Raw genomic sequence first — 18,212 nt, 5'->3', positions numbered from 1 at the left:
TGTGACAAGGTAGGGTTGGCATACAGAAGATAGGCCTATTTGGTAAAAGACCAAGTCCATATTATGGCAAGAACAAATCAAATAAGCAAAGAGAAATAACAGTCCATCAGTACTTTAATACATGAAGGTCAGTCAATCTGGAAAATTTCAACAACTTTGAAAGTTTCTTCAAGAGCAGTCGCAAAAACCATCAAGCGCTATGATGAAACTGTCTCTCATGAAGACTGCCACAGGAAAGGAAGACCCAGAGTTACTTCTGCTACAGAGGATACGTTTATTAGATTTACCAGCCTCAAAAATTACAGCCCAAATAAATGCTTCACAGAGTTCAAGTAACAGACACATCTCAACTGTTCAGAGGAGACTGCATGAATCAGGCCTTCATGGTCAAATTGCTGCAAAGAAACCACTACTAAAGGACACCAATAATAAGAAGAGACTTGCTTGGGCCAAGAAACACAATCAATGGACATTAGACAGTTGGAAATCTGTCCCTTGGACTGATGAGTCCAAATTTGAGATTTTTGGTTCCAACCGCCGTGTCTTTGTGAGACGCAGAGTAGGTGAAATGATTATCTCCACGTGTCAGGTGACCTGGCCTCCACAATCACCTGACCTCAACCCAAATGAGATGGTTTGGGATGAGTTGGCCTGCAGAGTGAAGGAAAAGCAGCCAACAAGTGCTCAGCATATGTAAGGAAATCCTTCAAGAGTGTTAGAAAAGCACTCCAAGTGAAGAGGTGAGAGAATGCCAAGAGTGTGCAAAGCTGTCATCATGGCAAAGGGTGGCTACTTTGAAGAATCTAAAATATACATATTTTTTTATTTGTTTAACACTTTTTTGGTTACTACTGTACATGATTCCATATGTGTTATTTCATAGTTTTGATGTCTTCACTATTATTCAACAATGTAGAAAATAGTAAAAATAAAGAAAAACCCTTGAATGAGTAGGTGTGTCCAAACTTTTAACTGGTACGGTATATTTTTTCTCTCACCCATCTACACACAATAACCCATAATGACAAAGTAAAAACATATTTCTAAATGTTTGCAAATTTATTGAAAATTAAATATAGAATGATCTAATTTACCTAAGTACTAACACCCCCTGAGTCAATACATGTTAGATTCACCTTTGGCAGTCATTACAGCTGTGAGTCTTCTGGGTACATCTCTAAGAGCTTTCCACACCTGGATTGTACAATATTTGCCCTTTATTCTTTTCAAAATTCTTCAAGCTCTGTCAAGTTGGTTGTTGATCATTGCAAGGCAACCATTTTCAAGTCGTGCCATAGATTTTCAAGCAGACTTAAGTCAAAACTGTAACTTGGCCACTCAGGAACATTCACTGTCTTTTTGGTAAGCAACTGCAGTGTAGATTCGGTCTTGTGTTTTCGGTTATTGTCCTGCTGAAAGGTGAATTCCCTTCCCAGTGTCTGGTGTACAGCTGACTGAACCAGGTTTCCTCTAGGATTGTACCTGTGCTTACCTCCACCAGTAGTGGTGCGTGGGTAAAATAACTGAGGAAGCCAAGCCAGTAAAAAAAAGCAATTTTGCAACCTATGTTGTGATAAGGGTGTTGTTTGCGCTATAACCCATTCGTTTATACACCGCCGTGATATACAATAAAGCTGTGACAACAAAAAGACAACAGTCACACAGTGGCAGAACAAATTCAACTACACATACATTTGTTCATCACAAAACCGGAGAGCAATGTCTGTCTGGTGAAGTCCACAAAGCAAACATTGCATGTGACCAACAGTTCTATAATCTGCAGCATGGTCAAGCAAGTTTTTCCCCCGTCAGTTTACTAAACAACTACTGATTTAGAACCACGGCGTTAGCCGCAAGTCAGCACAAAGACAACAGGAGCACGGCCTCCGCTATTCCAGCACCATTTCAACTTAAACATCATCAAATCAACAAGGCTGTATATGCTTAGTTTAATACACTGAAAACAAACATAAAGATACCAACACAATTTAGTCCAATTAACTTTACTAAATATCATGTGGCTGTCCATGGTACTAGATTATGTCTGTGTGTGTGTGTGTGTGTGTGTGTGTGTGTGTGTGTGTGTGTGTGTGTGTGTGTGTGTGTGTGTGTGTGTGTGTGTGTGTGTGTGTGCGTGTGTGTGTGCGTGTGTGCGTGCGTGTGTGCGTGCGTGTATGCATGCACAAGCAAGTAAAACAAAGAATGTTGACTCTCCCTACTTGTAGACTAGTTGAACACCAGTGTCATCCTCCTCTCTTTCATGTTGGCAACACGGTGTATGGCTCTGTCATACAGTACACTTTTAGTTTTTGTTGTCATAGGCTACCTAGCTAAAATGCTTGCTAGCCTAACTTCCTCGCATGGACAACAATGAACTACAGAACCAGATAAATTAGCTAGCTAGTTAGCGGGAGCCTACTGGGCTACATCTAGGCTACATATTGAACTTTAAGCATCTCAGGCCAGTGGTACTAAATATGGATTTATGGTTCGATTAGAATTGCAGTAAATCATTGGCCTGTAAACAGAATTAAGTCAAAACCACAAGTTCAAATCCCCATCTCCATCCATGGCTTAGAAAAGGGCTGATTTAGCAGGCTAGCTACTGAAGGACATCAACACAAGCAGACCAGAAACAGACATGTTTTTCTGAAAATTACATTTTCCTTAGGAAGTGATCTGATTGGTCTGAAGCCCAATCCAAACTGCACTCCCTTGGGGGATGTTTTGTTGCACCAGGACAACCCACAGTTGAGCTCAGCTTGGCAAATAAAGGCCAAATGATTGCTGGCATCAATCAATCAAATGCTACAGCACCAAAATGTTATACGCTTTGGTTCAGACAGCAATCATAACAACAGCTATACATACTGAGACAGATGGGGGCACTGTTCGCTCGCTCTGGTGATTTCTCAGGTGAGATTCAGCCCCTTGCGAAATGACGGAATATTATGGAAACACAGAGAGAGACGAAAGAGAACTTATTTTATAATTTATCTTCTTTTATTGGTAACATTTTTGGTGAAGCCTAGTTTCCCTTGGTATCCATGAATACAGGTCACTGAGCTCCATTCCATTTTAAAATCACCATTGGTGAAATCTTTGAGCGGATTCCTTCCCCTCCGGGTTAGGAAGAATGCTTGTATATTTGCAGTGACTGAGTGTATCGATACACCATCCAAAGTGTAATTAATAATCTCACCATGCTTAAAGGGATATTCAACGTCTGCTTTTTTGTTTGCGAGACTTTGGAAAACCTCTCTGGTCTTTGTGGTTGAATCTGTGTTTGAAATAAATTCGCTGCTCGACTGAGGGACCTTACAGATGAGGTACAGATGGGGTACAGAGATGAGGCAGTAATTCAAAAATCATTTTAAACCCTATTATTGCACACAGAGTGAGCCAATGTAACTTATTTTGTGACTTGCTAAGCACATTTTCACTCCTGAACTTATTTAGGCTTGCCATTAAAAAAAGGGATTGAATGCATGTTGAATGAAGAAATGTAACCTTTATACTTGGTATGATTTGTAAAAATTTTTAAAATAACCCCACTTTGACATTATGGGCTATTGTGTGTAGGCCACTGACAAATTATTCAATTTAATATATTTTTTAAATTCATTCTTTATCACAACAAAATGTGAAACAAGTCAAGGGGTGTGAATACTTTCTGAAGTCAGTGTGTCCAGTGCATTCGGAAAGTATTCAGACCCCTTCACTTTTTCCACATTTTGTTACATTACAGCCTTATCCTAAAATGGATCAAATAAAGAAAATGTACACGCACAATACCTCAGAATGACAAAGCAAAAGTTTTTGCAAATGTATTAAAAATAAAAAAACAGAAATACCTTATTTACATACAGTTGAAGTCGGAAGTTAACATATACCTTAGCCAAATACATTTCAACTCAGTTTTTCACAATTCCTGACATTTAATCAGAGTAAAAATTCCCTGTCTTAGGTCAGTTAGGATCACCACTTTATTTTAAGAATGTGAAATCTTAGAATAATAGTAGAGAGAGAATGATTTATTTCAGCTTTCATTTCTTTCATCACATTCCCAGTGTGTCAGAAGTTTTCATACACTCAAATAGTATTTGGTAGCATTGCCTTTAAATTGTTTAACTTGGGTCAAACGTTTCGGGTAGCCTTCCACAAGCTTCCCACAATAATTTGGGTGAATTTTTTGCCATTCCTCCTGACAGAGCTGGTGTAATGGCGTCAGGTTTGTAGGCCTCCTTGCTCGCACACACGATTATTCAGTTCTGTCCACACATTTTCTATGGGATTGAGGTCAGAGCTTTGTGATGGCCACTCCAATACCTTGACTTTGTTGTCCTTAAGCCATTTTGCCATAACTTTGGAAGTGTGCGTGGGGTCATTGTCCATTTGGAAGACCCATTTGCGACCAAGCTTTCACTTCCTGACTGATGTCTTGGGATGTTGCTTCAATATATCCACGTATTTTTCCATCCTCAAATTTCCATCTATTTTGTGAAGTGCACCAGTCCCTCCTGCAGCAAAGCACCCTCACAACATAATGCTGGCACCACCGTGCTTCACGGTTGGGATGGTGTGTTTCTGCTGGCAAGCCTCCTCCTTTTTCCTCCAAACAGCCAGTATGGCCGAACAGTCCTATTTTTGTTTCATCAGACCACCAGAGGACATTTCTCCAAAAAGTATAATCTTTGTCCTCATGTGCATTTGCAAACTGTTTTCCGGCTTTTTTTATGGGGGTTTTGGAGCAGTGGCTTCTTCCTTGCTGAGCGGCCTTTCAGGTTATGTCGATATAGCACTTGTTTTACTGTGGATATAGATACTTTTGTACCTGTTTCCTCCAGCATCTTTACAAGGTCCTTTGCTGTTGTTCTGGGATTGATTTGCACTTTTCACACCAAAGTACGTTCATCTCTAGGAGACAAAATAAGTCTCCTTCCTGAGCGGTATGATAGCTGCGTGGTCCTATGGTGTTTATACTTGCATACTATTGTTTGTATAGATGAAGGTGGTACCTTCAGGAGTTTGGAAATTGCTCCCAAGGATGAGGTCTTGGCAGATTTCTTTTGATTTTCCCATGATGTCAAGCAAAGAGGCACTGAGTTTGAAGGTAGGACTTGAAATACATCCACAGGTACACCTCCAATTGACTCAAATGATGTCAATTAGCCTATCAGAAGCTTCTAAAGGCACAGTCAACTTAGTGTTTGTAAACTTCTGACCCACTGGAATTGTGATACAGTGAATCATAGGTGAAATAATCTGTCTGTAAAGAATTGTTGGAAAAATGAGTTGTCTAATGCACAAAGTAGATGTCCTAACCAACTTGCCAAAACTATAGTTTGTTAACAAGAAATTTGTAGAGTGGTTGAAAAACAAGTTTTAATGACTCCAACCTAAGTGCATGTAAACTTCCGACTTCAACTTTAATCATTCAGACACTTTGCTATAAGACTCGAAATTGAGTTCAGGTGCACCTTGTTTCCATTGATCATCCTTGAGATGTTTCTACAACTTGATTAGAGTCCATCTATGATAAATTAAACTGATTGGACGTGATTTGGAAAGGCACACATCTGGTCCCACAGTTGACAGTGCATGTCAGAGAAAAAAACAAGGCGTGAGGTCGAAGGGATTGTGTCGAGGCACAGATCTGGGGAAGGGTACCAAAAACATTCCTCAGCATTGAAGGTCCAATAGAACACAGTGGCCTCCATCCTTCTAAAATGGAAGAAGTTTGGAACAACCAAGACACTTCCTAGAGCTGGCCGCCCAGCCAATCTGAGCAATCGGGGGAGAAAAGCCTTGGTCAGAGAGTTGACCAAGAACCCAATGGTCACTCTGACAGAGCTCCAGAGTTCGTCTGTAGAGATGGGAGAAACTTCCTGAAGGACAACCAACTCTGCACCACCACCTTTATGGTAGAGTGGCCAGACGGAAGCTACTCCTCAGTAAAATGCACATGACAGCCCGCTTGGAGTTTGCCAAAAGGCATCTAAAATACTCTCAGACCATGAGAAACAAGATTCTCTTGTCTGATGAAACCAAAATTGAACTATTTGGCCTGGAGGAAACCTGACACTGCTCATCACCTGGCCAATACCATCTCTATTGTGAAGCATGGTGGTGGCATCTTCATGCTGTGCGGATACTTTTCAGCAGCAGGGACTGGGAGACTAGTCAGGAACGAGGCAAAGATGAACGGAGCAAAGTACACAGACCCTAAGCACACAGCCAACTCAATGCGGGAGTGGCTTCGGTACAAGTCTCTGAATGTCCTTGAGTGGCTCAGCCAGAGCCAGACTTGAACCCAATCTAACATCTCTGGAGAGAACTGAAAATAGCTATGCAAGTGGCACTCCCCATCCAACCTGATAGAGCTTGAGAGGATCTGCAGAGAAGAATGGGAGAAACTACCCAAATACAGGTGTGCCAAGCTTGTAGCGTCAAACCCAAGAAGCCTCAAGGCTGTAATCGCTGCCAAAGGTGCAAAAGTACTGAGTAAAGGGTCTGAACACTTATGTAAATTTGATTTTTTTAAATGTATTTTTTAATATAAATTAGAAAACATAAACTGTTTTTGCTTTGTCGTCATGGGGTATTGTGTGTAAATTAATGAGGGGGATAAAAACTATTTAATCAATTTTAGAATAAGGCTGTAACGTAACAAAATGTGTAAAAAGTCAAGGAGTCTGAATATTTTCTTAGTACACTGTATGCAGTGGCACAAGGGTTCATTCTTGAAAGGAAGAGGGCAGAGAAACAGTGAGGACTACAGTATACCTGGCCATTGAAAGCAGCATGCTTGAATAGGCCAGACAAGAGAAAGCTGTTCCTGTAGCACTCGAGAGGACATTTTTATGTGTTGAATATTCATTTGATGTTTTGGGTTAAGCCCAGATCATCAAAACAAATATAGTATTGAAAAAAGTTTGCCTACTGTTTGTAGCTTACAGGTACAGCACATATACTTTGACAGTAAGCCATATTATTAAATGATACATGTTTAATGATCCCAACACCTTTTGATTAGGGTGTTGACAGATACGCTATTTGTGACCAACCAAAAATGCAAATACATAGTACACAAGAGTCAGCCAGAGATAAACAGTACCAGTCAAAAGTTTGGACACAGCTACTCAATCAAGGGTTTTTATTTAATTTGACTATTTTCTACATTGTGTGCAAAGCTGTCATCAGGGCAAAGGGTGGCTACTTTGAAGAATCTCAAATATAAAATATATTTTGATTTGTTTAACACTTTTTTTTGGTTACCACATGATTCCAGGTGTGTTATTTAATAATTTTGATGACTTCACTATTATTCTACAATGTAGAAAATAGTAAAAAAGAAAGAAGAACCCTTCAATGAGTAGGTCTGTAAAAAAAAAAAAAAAAAAAAACTTGAAATTAGTACTGTAGGTGTGTCTAAACAGAGATTTCACCAGTGAGACTCCAGGGTACTCTATTAGCAAAACAATGTGTATAGTATCTTTAAAAGGTTTGCGTATCCAATCATGCGCCAACCTGAACTACAAGTAAATCAAATCAAATCAAATTTTATTTGTCACATACACATGGTTAGCAGATGTTAATGCGAGTGTAGCGAAATGCTTGTGCTTCTAGTTCCGACAATGCAGTAATAACAAGTAATCTAACTAACAATTCCAAAACTACTGTCTTGTACACAGTGTAAGGGGATAAAGAATATGTACATAAGGATATATGAATGAGTGATGGTACAGAGCAGCATAGGCAAGATACAGTAGATGGTATCGAGTACAGTATATACATATGAGATGAGTATGTAAACAAAGTGGCATAGTTAAAGTGGCTAGTGATACATGTATTACATAAGGATACAGTCAATGATATAGAGTACAGTATATACGTATGCATATGAGATGAATAATGTAGGGTAAGTAACATTATATAAGGTAGCATTGTTTAAAGTGGCTAGTGATATATTTACATCATTTCCCATCAATTCCCATTATTAAAGTGGCTGGAGTTGAGTCAGTGTCAGTGTGTTGGCAGCAGCCACTCAATGTTAGTGGTGGCTGTTTAACAGTCTGATGGCCTTGAGATAGAAGCTGTTTTTCAGTCTCTCGGTCCCAGCTTTGATGCACCTGTACTGACCTCGCCTTCTGGATGATAGCGGGGTGAACAGGCAGTGGCTCGGGTGGTTGATGTCCTTGATGATCTTTATGGCCTTCCTGTGACATCGGGTGGTATAGGTGTCCTGGAGGGCAGGTAGTTTGCCCCCGGTGATGCGTTGTGCAGACCTCACTACCCTCTGGAGAGCCTTACGGTTGAGGGCGGAGCAGTTGCCGTACCAGGCGTTGATACAGCCCGCCAGGATGCTCTCGATTGTGCATCTGTAGAAGTTTGTGAGTGCTTTTGGTGACAAGCTGAATTTCTTCAGCCTCCTGAGGTTGAAGAGGCGCTGCTGCGCCTTCTTCACAATGCTGTCTGTGTGAGTGGACCAATTCAGTTTGTCTGTGATGTGTATGCCGAGGAACTTAAAACTTGCTACCCTCTCCACTACTGTTCCATCGATGTGGATAGGGGGGTGTTCCCTCTGCTGTTTCCTGAAGTCCACAATCATCTCCTTAGTTTTGTTGACGTTGAGTGTGAGGTTATTTTCCTGACACCACACTCTGAGGGCCCTCACCTCCTCCCTGTAGGCCGTCTCGTCGTTGTTGGTAATCAAGCCTACCACTGTTGTGTCGTCCGCAAACTTGATGATTGAGTTGGAGGCGTGCGTGGCCACGCAGTCGTGGGTGAACAGGGAGTACAGGAGAGGGCTCAGAACGCACCCTTGTGGGGCCCCAGTGTTGAGGATCAGCGGGGAGGAGATGTTGTTGCCTACCCTCACCACCTGGGGGCGGCCCGTCAGGAAGTCCAGTACCCAGTTGCACAGGGCGGGGTCGAGACCCAGGGTCTCGAGCTTGATGACGAGCTTGGAGGGTACTATGGTGTTGAATGCCGAGCTGTAGAAAGTAACTGACAAAATAAAGCAAACACCAACATAAAGGGTTTTAACAGGGGCACCATGAGACAAAACAGCTTCAATGCACCTTGGCATAGATTCTACAAGTGTCTGGAGGAATGGCATCATTTGGTTGTTGATGGTGGTGGAAAACGCTGTCTCAGCCCCTGCTCCAGAATCTTCCATAAGTGTTTACTTCACATGTGGTGACTGAGACGGCCAAGGCATATGGTTTACATCGTTTTCATGCTCATCAAACTATTCAGTGACCAGTCGTGCCCTCTGGATGGGGGCATTGTCATCCTATGGGGACATAGCCATGGTAGCCAAAATAATGGCCTGCCCATCATTTTATACAGTACATGACCCTAAGCATGATGGGATGTTAATTGCTTAATTAACTCAGGACCCAACATGTGTGGAAGCACCTGCTTTCAATATAGTTTCCATCCCTGATTTACTCAGATGTTTCCATTATTTTGGCAGTTAGCTGTATATATTAGACTTTGTATGGTATTGTTAGGTTCTTATTTTTCAGAGTAAATAACTCACGGACACTAGAGAAGCTTAACAAGGTTTAATTCATCCCAAAGGGTCGTTACAGCTGTAATTCAGACAAAAAAAAAACATTTCACACAAGCACTGATATTTAACCCTTTCTCCTAGGCTGAGTCTCCTCCTCCACAACTGAACAGCCAATGCATCCCTGCTGCTAGACAGAACCTTAGTGATATCTGTTCTTCCTCACTTCATCTGTCCTGACCTCTACCCCAAAGTGCTCACTCCTCCCCAACTCAAGCCTGTCATGGTTATTGATACCAGACTGTGTCTCTCCTCCTCCCAGATGATCCCTGGTGGCTAACAATAACATATCCTGACATAATGTAAACGTTATACATTACCCTCTCACCCCCAGTGCCATTTGTTCATTTCTAAGATCGCCACCCGTCTCCCCATGCCTGCCACATGTAATCGCTTCCCTGCACTCAACACATTCCAAGCTTAGTTAGCACACACTATATGCCTTCCTCCTATAACCCTTGACTTCTGTTTCAGACCCTCAACCTTATCACTCCATCAGTGCAATTAATAAGTAACATTTCATATTCCCAGAACCCAACAGTATGTTCAGAAAGTCTTATGACAAACTCTAGCCAAGATATAACAGTCTTGAAACTCCATATCTTGAATACTGTGTCATGCAACTCTATACAATTTTCCCCCATAGGAATGCTACGGTATATATAAATGTGGCTTAGTTCCTAGAGAAAGGTTATTTTGACAAAAATAACCCAGACGTTAATATACAATGAATTATTGAAAAATAGTCTAGCAAAGTGGAAAGGCATGTCGACTAAATTACCATACCATATCTCAGGCAGACAGGCATGTGCACAGATAGGGCTCTACCTGTGCAGAGCACATGCCCCTTAGGCCTTCCAGTCTCCAAAGCGCCCTTTTGGATAGTGGTATATTTCCCCCAAACAAAAATGTTACGTATAGATTTTTTAACGTTGTTGTTCAGAACCCACCGTTCGCAAGTTGTCGTGATGTCATCATGTTTGCCCTGCCCCACCCAGTCTGTTGGTTGCTCCTGTTGATCTGCCCTGTACAGAGCTCGAGTGCGCCCGGTTGTGCCTGTTTCCCAGTCTGCCCTGCAGGAGATTGCGGGTGCCCAGTATTCAAACATGCATGGCTTGAGACATGTCGAGTGCGTGTAGGTAGCTAGCTACCTCGTTTAAATATCAACAGTACTGTCACAGCAGCAGAACAGTTGATTAACACCTGGGCTTTTTCATTTTGAGCACCTGTCCCCTGAAAGGTCTGTGCACAGCCCTGCCATATCTGAATTATGGCTCACTCTTCATGTGAAGGAGAAAGATACTGTAGATGAAAACAGTAATTACTAATACTGAGGGGTAGTCTAATCTCAAGTGTGTAACGTGTTTGATTTTGCTGTGCAATAAAAAAGGAGAAATGACTAATTTGTATTCGTAAAAAGCTTGATTTATTTAAAAGTAATTTCATGTCTGGGACAAATATAACAAATCATAAGAGCTCATCAACAAAACTAAGAGTAGAACCTAATTAAAAACACGAGCATAAACATAACGTGGTTACAATAGTGTGCTGCATCAACCACAGATATTGAGAGCAGAGTGGAATATGAATTGGACTGTAGAGGTTTGTTCATTTTGACTTCAGTTCTGGAGAAAACCAAGCGGCAAAAAAACAGAACTATAGGAATTAGTTAGGCCAGTCCCACTCTACAGGATTTTTGTGTAGATTCAAAGCCACAAGAATCCAACGCGGCTTTAGAGTAATCCCATCAGCACTGCATGTGCAACAATACTACAGAGCACCCAAGTCTGTAACCACTGACGAGAGCCTATTGGAGGAGGAGGAAAAAACATGACCAAGCGGAAAAACCATTGTTACAGTAAACTTCACTGTAATAACTTTACTTGACAACCAGCGACATAAATGTTCACGTTCGCGGTCATAAACATGTCATAATATGTCATAACAGCTGACATAACTTGTCACAACCTGTTATAATAAATAGATTTAGACCTGTTGTGACATATATTGTGTTATTTTATGGCTGGTTATGACACCTGTCAAAACACTCAAAAGCTACCACACAAGGCAAAACATTCCATTACATCCTGGCCTACGTGTCAACAGTATGTTTATGTATGTGATATAAAAAATATACAAAATGGACCATGTTCAATTAGAATTTGAATTGCGCACACATTGATGTCGGACGTGCACCTACCCCAATGCTCTGTTGCTGATGACTGGGATGAATGCACGATCCGATTGCAGGAGCAGGACAAGACACCCTCTTTTTGATTGATGACTGATATAAGGGCATGTACGTGATAGGCCGATCTGGCTTGTATGATTATGATGGTCGTGATGCTTCGTGACAGTTTCATAAATTGTATTTTCTTAGTCCACGTAAAGTGTCACAGGGAGGTCATCATGCTTCACGGCAGTGCAATAAACTTCATTTTCTACGAGATCGTTTTTGAAAAATGACGATAAAAAATAAGCATGACTGTAACAAAAATATATTACCACAACAACAAAGGATTTAAGAAGGAAACATTCAAACAAAAGGAAACATCTTGGCAGTGAAAAAACTCATTTGAATAAATGTGGGTTTTGACACTCTGATGTAGGTGTCATAACCAGCCATAAAATAACGCAATATATGTCACAAGAGGTGTAAATATATGGGTCATGACAGTGTTATGACCATATTATAACAGGTTATGACACATTATGTCAGCTGTTATGACATATTATGGCATGGTTATGGCCATGTCATAATACTTGACACTTCGGTGTCAAGTAAAGTGTTACCTAACAGTTACCCTACCGATAGAATGCAGCTGGTACAACGTCAATTCTGGTTTGGAACTGGCTTTTTCCTAACCACATCATTGGCAAACTGTTTACAGCGATTCAAAAAAACTGTTCTGCTGGAAGGATCAGCTGTTTCTGTGCATCACATACTGTAAGCTTGAGAAATGCCTGTTTATTGTTGCGTATGTTCTGATACACAAGTAGGTATTTCGCTTTAGTTACAGTTGCAAACAATACTGTTACACTACTGTGACACTACTGTGTGTGTGTGTGTGTGTGTGTGTGTGTGTGTGTGTGTGTGTGTGTGTGTGTGTGTGTGTGTGTGTGTGTGTGTGTGTGTGTGTGTGTGTGTGTGTGTGTGTGAAACAGCTGAAAGGTTTATCCTGCAAACTAGAGAATAATCATTATGCTTAATTATATGCCAAAAATATGTTTATTTTTTTCAGCACATCTCAGCATACCTCTTATATGCTTTTCTGCTGCTCTGCTAAAGTCTGGGTAAAATATTTAAATTCATGTGAGTTTTATTCAGTACATTTAGCAACTGCTTGCTTTTCTAAGGTGTAGCAATCTTGCCAGCAGGAAACCTTGCACACGAGCTACTCTAACTTTATTTATATCCTGAAATGGCTTCTTGGTAGCTAGTAATGAGGGTAGGAGATTGGGAACCTATCTGTGCTACCTAAAGCCAACTTCATAAAATTGCTAGGTGGCTAGTAGTATCACAGAGAAACAACAACATATTTTTCAACGAGACAAATCTGAGGGGGAACACGCCCCTGTCCCCCCTACGGGCATGAGGCCTCTGCATACAGTCAATATATCTTAATCAAGCTTTGCAACAGGGAACAAGTGTTATGCAGTACTGACCCCAAGCGTGTTTTTGGAAGGGGAATTCAATTCTTATCCCATATGTCAATATGGGGCAAACTTCTGGCGCTCAGGTTTTTTCATGCCAGCAGTAGGAATCTTAGTGGTGTAAGGGGATAGACCTTGCAGGAGCCCTGAGGCAGCTGCTGGGTGCATAGCCAGCATAGGGAGCGTTTTCATGCCAAGCAGACTGGAAACGGGGACAGCATAGTGCTGGGTGGGGATGGACTGTAAGGTGGAGGGGGAGTGCATGTTAATGGTGCCAGGGACTTGGGTGGTGGCGGCCATGACAGCCATAGAGGTGGGTGTGGAGACAGTGGGAGCAGACTGAGAGAAGCTCATATTGTTGAGGTCAACAGATGACGCAGAGGAAGCAGCCTGCATGGTGTATTTAGCCATCTCTAAGCTGTAAACAGATACAGGGAAGGTAGCCATTTTTGGAAAGGATGGGGTTGGGAGAAGATGGGAAGGTAGGGTTCAGCAAAGGAGTTAAGGGGAGGCATATCCAAAGAAAGGCAGGAAGAGAATGGGTAAAGCATGGGAGGAGAGTGAGAGAAAGGGAAAAAAATAATCAAATGAGGAATGTTATGTGTTAAAAGCAGTAAGACAAAAAAGTGTTCATGCTTTTGTGAGTTTGGATCACTAGATTGTATGTAGACCCCAAGGCACTTAGATAATATGTAATGCTTTTCCCTAAAACAAAACAATTCCATCCTTCCTTCCTGTCAACACTGTTACATTGACTATATTGTCTGTTGTTTGACTGTCGTGTCTGTTGTTAGACTGTTTTACGTTGTTTGACTATCTTGCCTGTTTTGTTCTCTATTTTCAGTTGGGTCTTGTCAGTTGCCTGTCATGTACTGTAGTGCCTCATGGGTCACAACTCACAACTGACCTGTTAGAGGTAGTGAGGCAGTCTTACCTGACATTGATGAGGTAGTGTGCCACACTGATGCTGGTAGGAGAGCCTATGATTGTGACTTGGCGCATGGGCGATCCGTCCGTGGCACTGGCTATCTTGATGTGAGCTCCTGACACCTGGCGAATCTCATTGATCTTGCTGCCTTGTCTGCCAATTATGCTGCCAATAAACTGAGGAGGAAAAGATAGGAAAGTGACAAATTGAAGTCAAAAGATGTGTCACACGTTTCTCTCGTGGATTATCAGTCCAATTAAAACATCTGCACCCTCCATAATGTTATCTCCACCATTTGGAACTCTGAAAAATATTCTCGTCAGCTTGGACATGTGACAATTGGAGATCTGTCCTGAAGATAAGAATAGAACATCATGTAAAGAGACAGCATTCAGTTGGCTTCCGTATCACAACAACAACAACAATCCATTTCAGCTGTCCTTCTCTGTTTGAGAGCAGCAGAACCGGTGCCTAAATGACTTCGATCTGTAGTCTGTACCTTGTATGACGCTGATAAGACTGAGCAAGACTTACGTCGTTGGGTATCGCCAGCTCCTGAGAACTTGTGGCGACAGAGGCATCCATTCCTGCAGAGTAGGACATAGCACTGTTTCCGTATGCACTGAAATTCGTGGCATTGCATGTCACTGTATATGTATGATCCCTGAGACATGACATTCAACAATTATTTGGTCACCTTTAATTAAAGACTTCAAATCACATTGCATGTACATCTAACATGAAAGCACAAAGCGACTTAACAGCTGTGATTATAAAATGCATACAATTATACATAATGATAGATTAATAATATACCTTAGCATTTCAATCTGTGAATGTATCCTTTGGAATGCATACATGTTCAGCAATACCCTGTCTTTTTTATTTATTTATCAAACAATTGGAATAATTCAATAATTCTCACTGTTTGAATATTGTGTTTTTTTTTCTCGGTTGGCTGCTTCTTTGTTGTGGGATAGAATACATGGGGTGGTATAGGTCAGGGGGTGGTAGGGAGGACGTTAGAGACAGAGGAGAATCGTTGCCAAGGTTAAGGAGAGGGGTCTGTGAGATGAGGGTTCTGTAAGATGTAGGCTACCACCTCGTCAAAATGGCTCTATCTTTACAGACATACAGTAAAAACCTAAACATGTAAAAGAAGACGTGGTCTTTCCAGAAGCAGAAGAGGGTTTTTGATTGGTGTGATGAGCACAGAAGAAGAAAGAGGAGCAGAGAGAGAGAGAGAGAGAGAGAGAGAGAGAGAGAGGGATAAGATGGACTTTCCCAGGGAGCCTTGGGTACGTACCAGGGAAGGTAGGGTTGCTTTGCCCAAGGGAAGGGAGGGGGATATGCTGCATAGCCAACTGGTGAAGCTTGGTCAACTGCAGGGTAGGAAGGAAGTTAGAACTAACCAATCAAACTGGATTATTTCAGCGGAGCTGACAGCTAGAGCTACAATACAGAGCCAATCTTAAATTCAAACACAGAGTTCAGAATGTGTGTTAGTTTGGTGAAGAATTCGACGTTTGACATCAGAATCAGAATTATGCTGGCTTGTCATGGAAGTGATGAGATTCTTCAATATTAGATGTGGTATTTCTATGAGCAAGAGGTGCCAAGTTACCGTTAGCTTATTTTGTCATGGTCCCTTTCTTTTCTCACACTCTTCTGAAACAAAGCAAGCTGCTATGCTAGTGTTAATAAACACCACAGTACAGGATAGTGTTAATGTTTCCTCCTTGCTAATGAGTGCACTGAGGGCATAGTGGTGGCTTGGAAGTTGGTGGTGGTTGTGGGCAGGAGTGGGTCATTGGGGTGGGTGTTATTGGATCAGACAAATGCACTTACATCTTGATGTGGATACGCATACTGTCCTTGAATTGTGAAGGCCTGCAAAAATGGGATACAGGAGTGGGGTATTATAACTGTTTGACCATTTCTCCTCTTGTCCCGTTATGATTATTTTCTAAATGGTTGCAACACATGAGGATTTGATGTATGTCCCATGCTGCTTTGGTCACATTCCCACAATCTGTAGCTACTACTACGTCTATGTTTCGATCCACCTAATTTAATCGAAAGGTTACCCATTTCATTTTTTTTTGGTTTCGCTTTGCCTAGGATGTCCAATCGGATACACACATTTGTGAAAGGTCATAATGGATTTGTCTGTATGTAAAATGGGAGCCATAACGGATAATGCCACATGGCAAAGCGAGAGGTTTAAGTGCCGTATTTTGTCTAGCGTTGATGCCCATCTGTACATTGCCGTCATTTGTAACGTGGCGATGTGCTTACTAACTGCTGTGTAATTATATGACAGCTCTGACCGGAGACTATAGATGTTTAAAGTCAACTGGCTGTAGCAGCAATTTCACATCTGGCCACTCACATTCTACAAACAGCGGAGAGACGTCAATATATGCGGATGCTTCCCTCTAGTGGTGAAAAGATGCACTGGATGTTTTTGCGTGACATTGCGTGACATCTCCGAATGTTTTTGTAGCCTGAACCCCAATTACATTTCTTAACTTGATTACTCGGAATCAAAAAAGGCCAGGAAGATGCAGAATCTACATTTTAATTGGAATAACAGGAAATGCAATTCATTTCCATGAAATTCCTAGAATGAGCGGAATGAGTGCCTAGTTTGAATTTTTCCCAGAGCTCATTTTAATGACGTCTTTAATTACAAGCAGGTATGGTAATGAATATACAACAACAACATTATGTGGCTAGTAGCTGTCCTTCCAGCCTTCCATCGTCATGTAACAGGTTCTTGTCTATCATTTTCAAGGAATGAATTGGGATATACAGACACATAAACAATTCTAATGGACATGCAGGCTTTTTGAACAAGGTTATCGTACATTTCCTGAACATAACATCATCAACCTTAGAAGGCTATTTGATCACCTGCCATCACTTGCCAATCATCAGCGCCAAGGGGCTGATGTGTATATATATATTTTTATCTTACTGTATTGTATTCAAGTGTAACTTTTGTACAGACAACAACAACAAAAAACTCACTTGTGAAGCATGTTGTTGTTGTTGTTGTTGTTGTTGAAATACTGGATGGCCGGCTCCTGGCATGGTCTTGGGGCGATATGGGATAGTTGCTCCTTTGGGCGGTGACTGAAGACACAACCAACCAACAAACAGCAATGACTGATCAGACAAACACATCACTACCAACTGCAACTAGTTAGATCCCATTGTTTCTTAGGCCCTGATATGGCTGTAGTCACAATTATTATGGTGTAGTTAGATACCATAATTATCAATCCTTGAGTCGTTTCAGGTCTGGATATAAATTTGAACAATTGGATGCTATAATAATACTGTACGTTAATTGTATTGGCTGGCTTACTTCCAGAATGACAGAGCAGATGTGTCTGACACACTGTGTGATGGCCTGAGGAGTGCCTGAGATAGTGACAGCTCTCTCAGTGGATTCTGGCAGCATGTCCCCTGCAACCTGCACCTGAGCACCTGTGGTCTGAACATCACATACAATGGGAGTCAATTACAAAGAGAGGCCATCATTTGTCAAAAGATTCCTTTTGATCATGTATTATTCCTATATAACTGTACAATGTCTGAATTTGTGTTTATTTTTTTGACATGCACAATGTATATGTTGTACAAATTAGTCTCTTGTGACATTGCTAGCCAGTGCACACACAAGATTTGGTTTCTGTGTTCCGAGATTATGTCAACATAAATATTTGACACCCAATTACTTGGAGAGTGCAATCCTCCTTCATAGTTAATGTACTATGTTTACTATGAGGATTTAGCACCCAATTCCATGGATGAATACGAATGTTTGCTTGGCCACATTGTTTGGTACTCCAGGCTTATCAGTCTCCCTGAATAGTGTTGCGTGGTGCTGGTGCTTCATTGTAATTCATTTACTTGAGGCTGTTTCATTGGGTGATTGAAAGGTTAGGATGGGATCATCAAATGTAGCCTGATCCCAGATATATGCTGTATAAACAACTCCTACAGTCATTAGTTGGCTATACAGCACAAACAGATCTGGGACCA

General features: G+C 41.3%; 1 protein-coding gene across 5 annotated transcripts in view; it reads right to left on the bottom strand.

Moving 5' to 3' along the window:
* Window positions 1–10,984: 10,984 nt before the first annotated feature.
* The window catches only part of LOC110526533 (poly(rC)-binding protein 3), a 57,630-nt gene continuing 50,402 nt past the window's right edge, over window positions 10,985–18,212 (bottom strand). For 4 of the 5 annotated variants that reach the window (XM_036982186.1, XM_036982179.1, XM_036982195.1 and 1 more), the window contains 7 exons: window positions 17,533–17,661; window positions 17,193–17,297; window positions 16,008–16,049; window positions 15,466–15,541; window positions 14,694–14,746; window positions 14,166–14,335; window positions 10,985–13,649 (listed from right to left, as the gene is read on the bottom strand). In XM_036982186.1, coding sequence (XP_036838081.1) covers window positions 13,289–13,649; window positions 14,166–14,335; window positions 14,694–14,746; window positions 15,466–15,541; window positions 16,008–16,049; window positions 17,193–17,297; window positions 17,533–17,661 — 936 coding nt within the window. In that variant the 3' untranslated portion in view covers window positions 10,985–13,288. The remainder of the gene's footprint in view (window positions 13,650–14,165; window positions 14,336–14,693; window positions 14,747–15,465; window positions 15,542–16,007; window positions 16,050–17,192; window positions 17,298–17,532; window positions 17,662–18,212) is intronic. The other variant, XM_036982202.1, reaches the window with a different exon arrangement.

Source organism: Oncorhynchus mykiss, chromosome 1 (assembly GCF_013265735.2).
Source record: "Oncorhynchus mykiss isolate Arlee chromosome 1, USDA_OmykA_1.1, whole genome shotgun sequence".
NCBI classification, from domain to species: Eukaryota; Metazoa; Chordata; class Actinopteri; order Salmoniformes; family Salmonidae; genus Oncorhynchus; species Oncorhynchus mykiss.
This window is presented reverse-complemented; position numbering and strand designations above follow the sequence as displayed.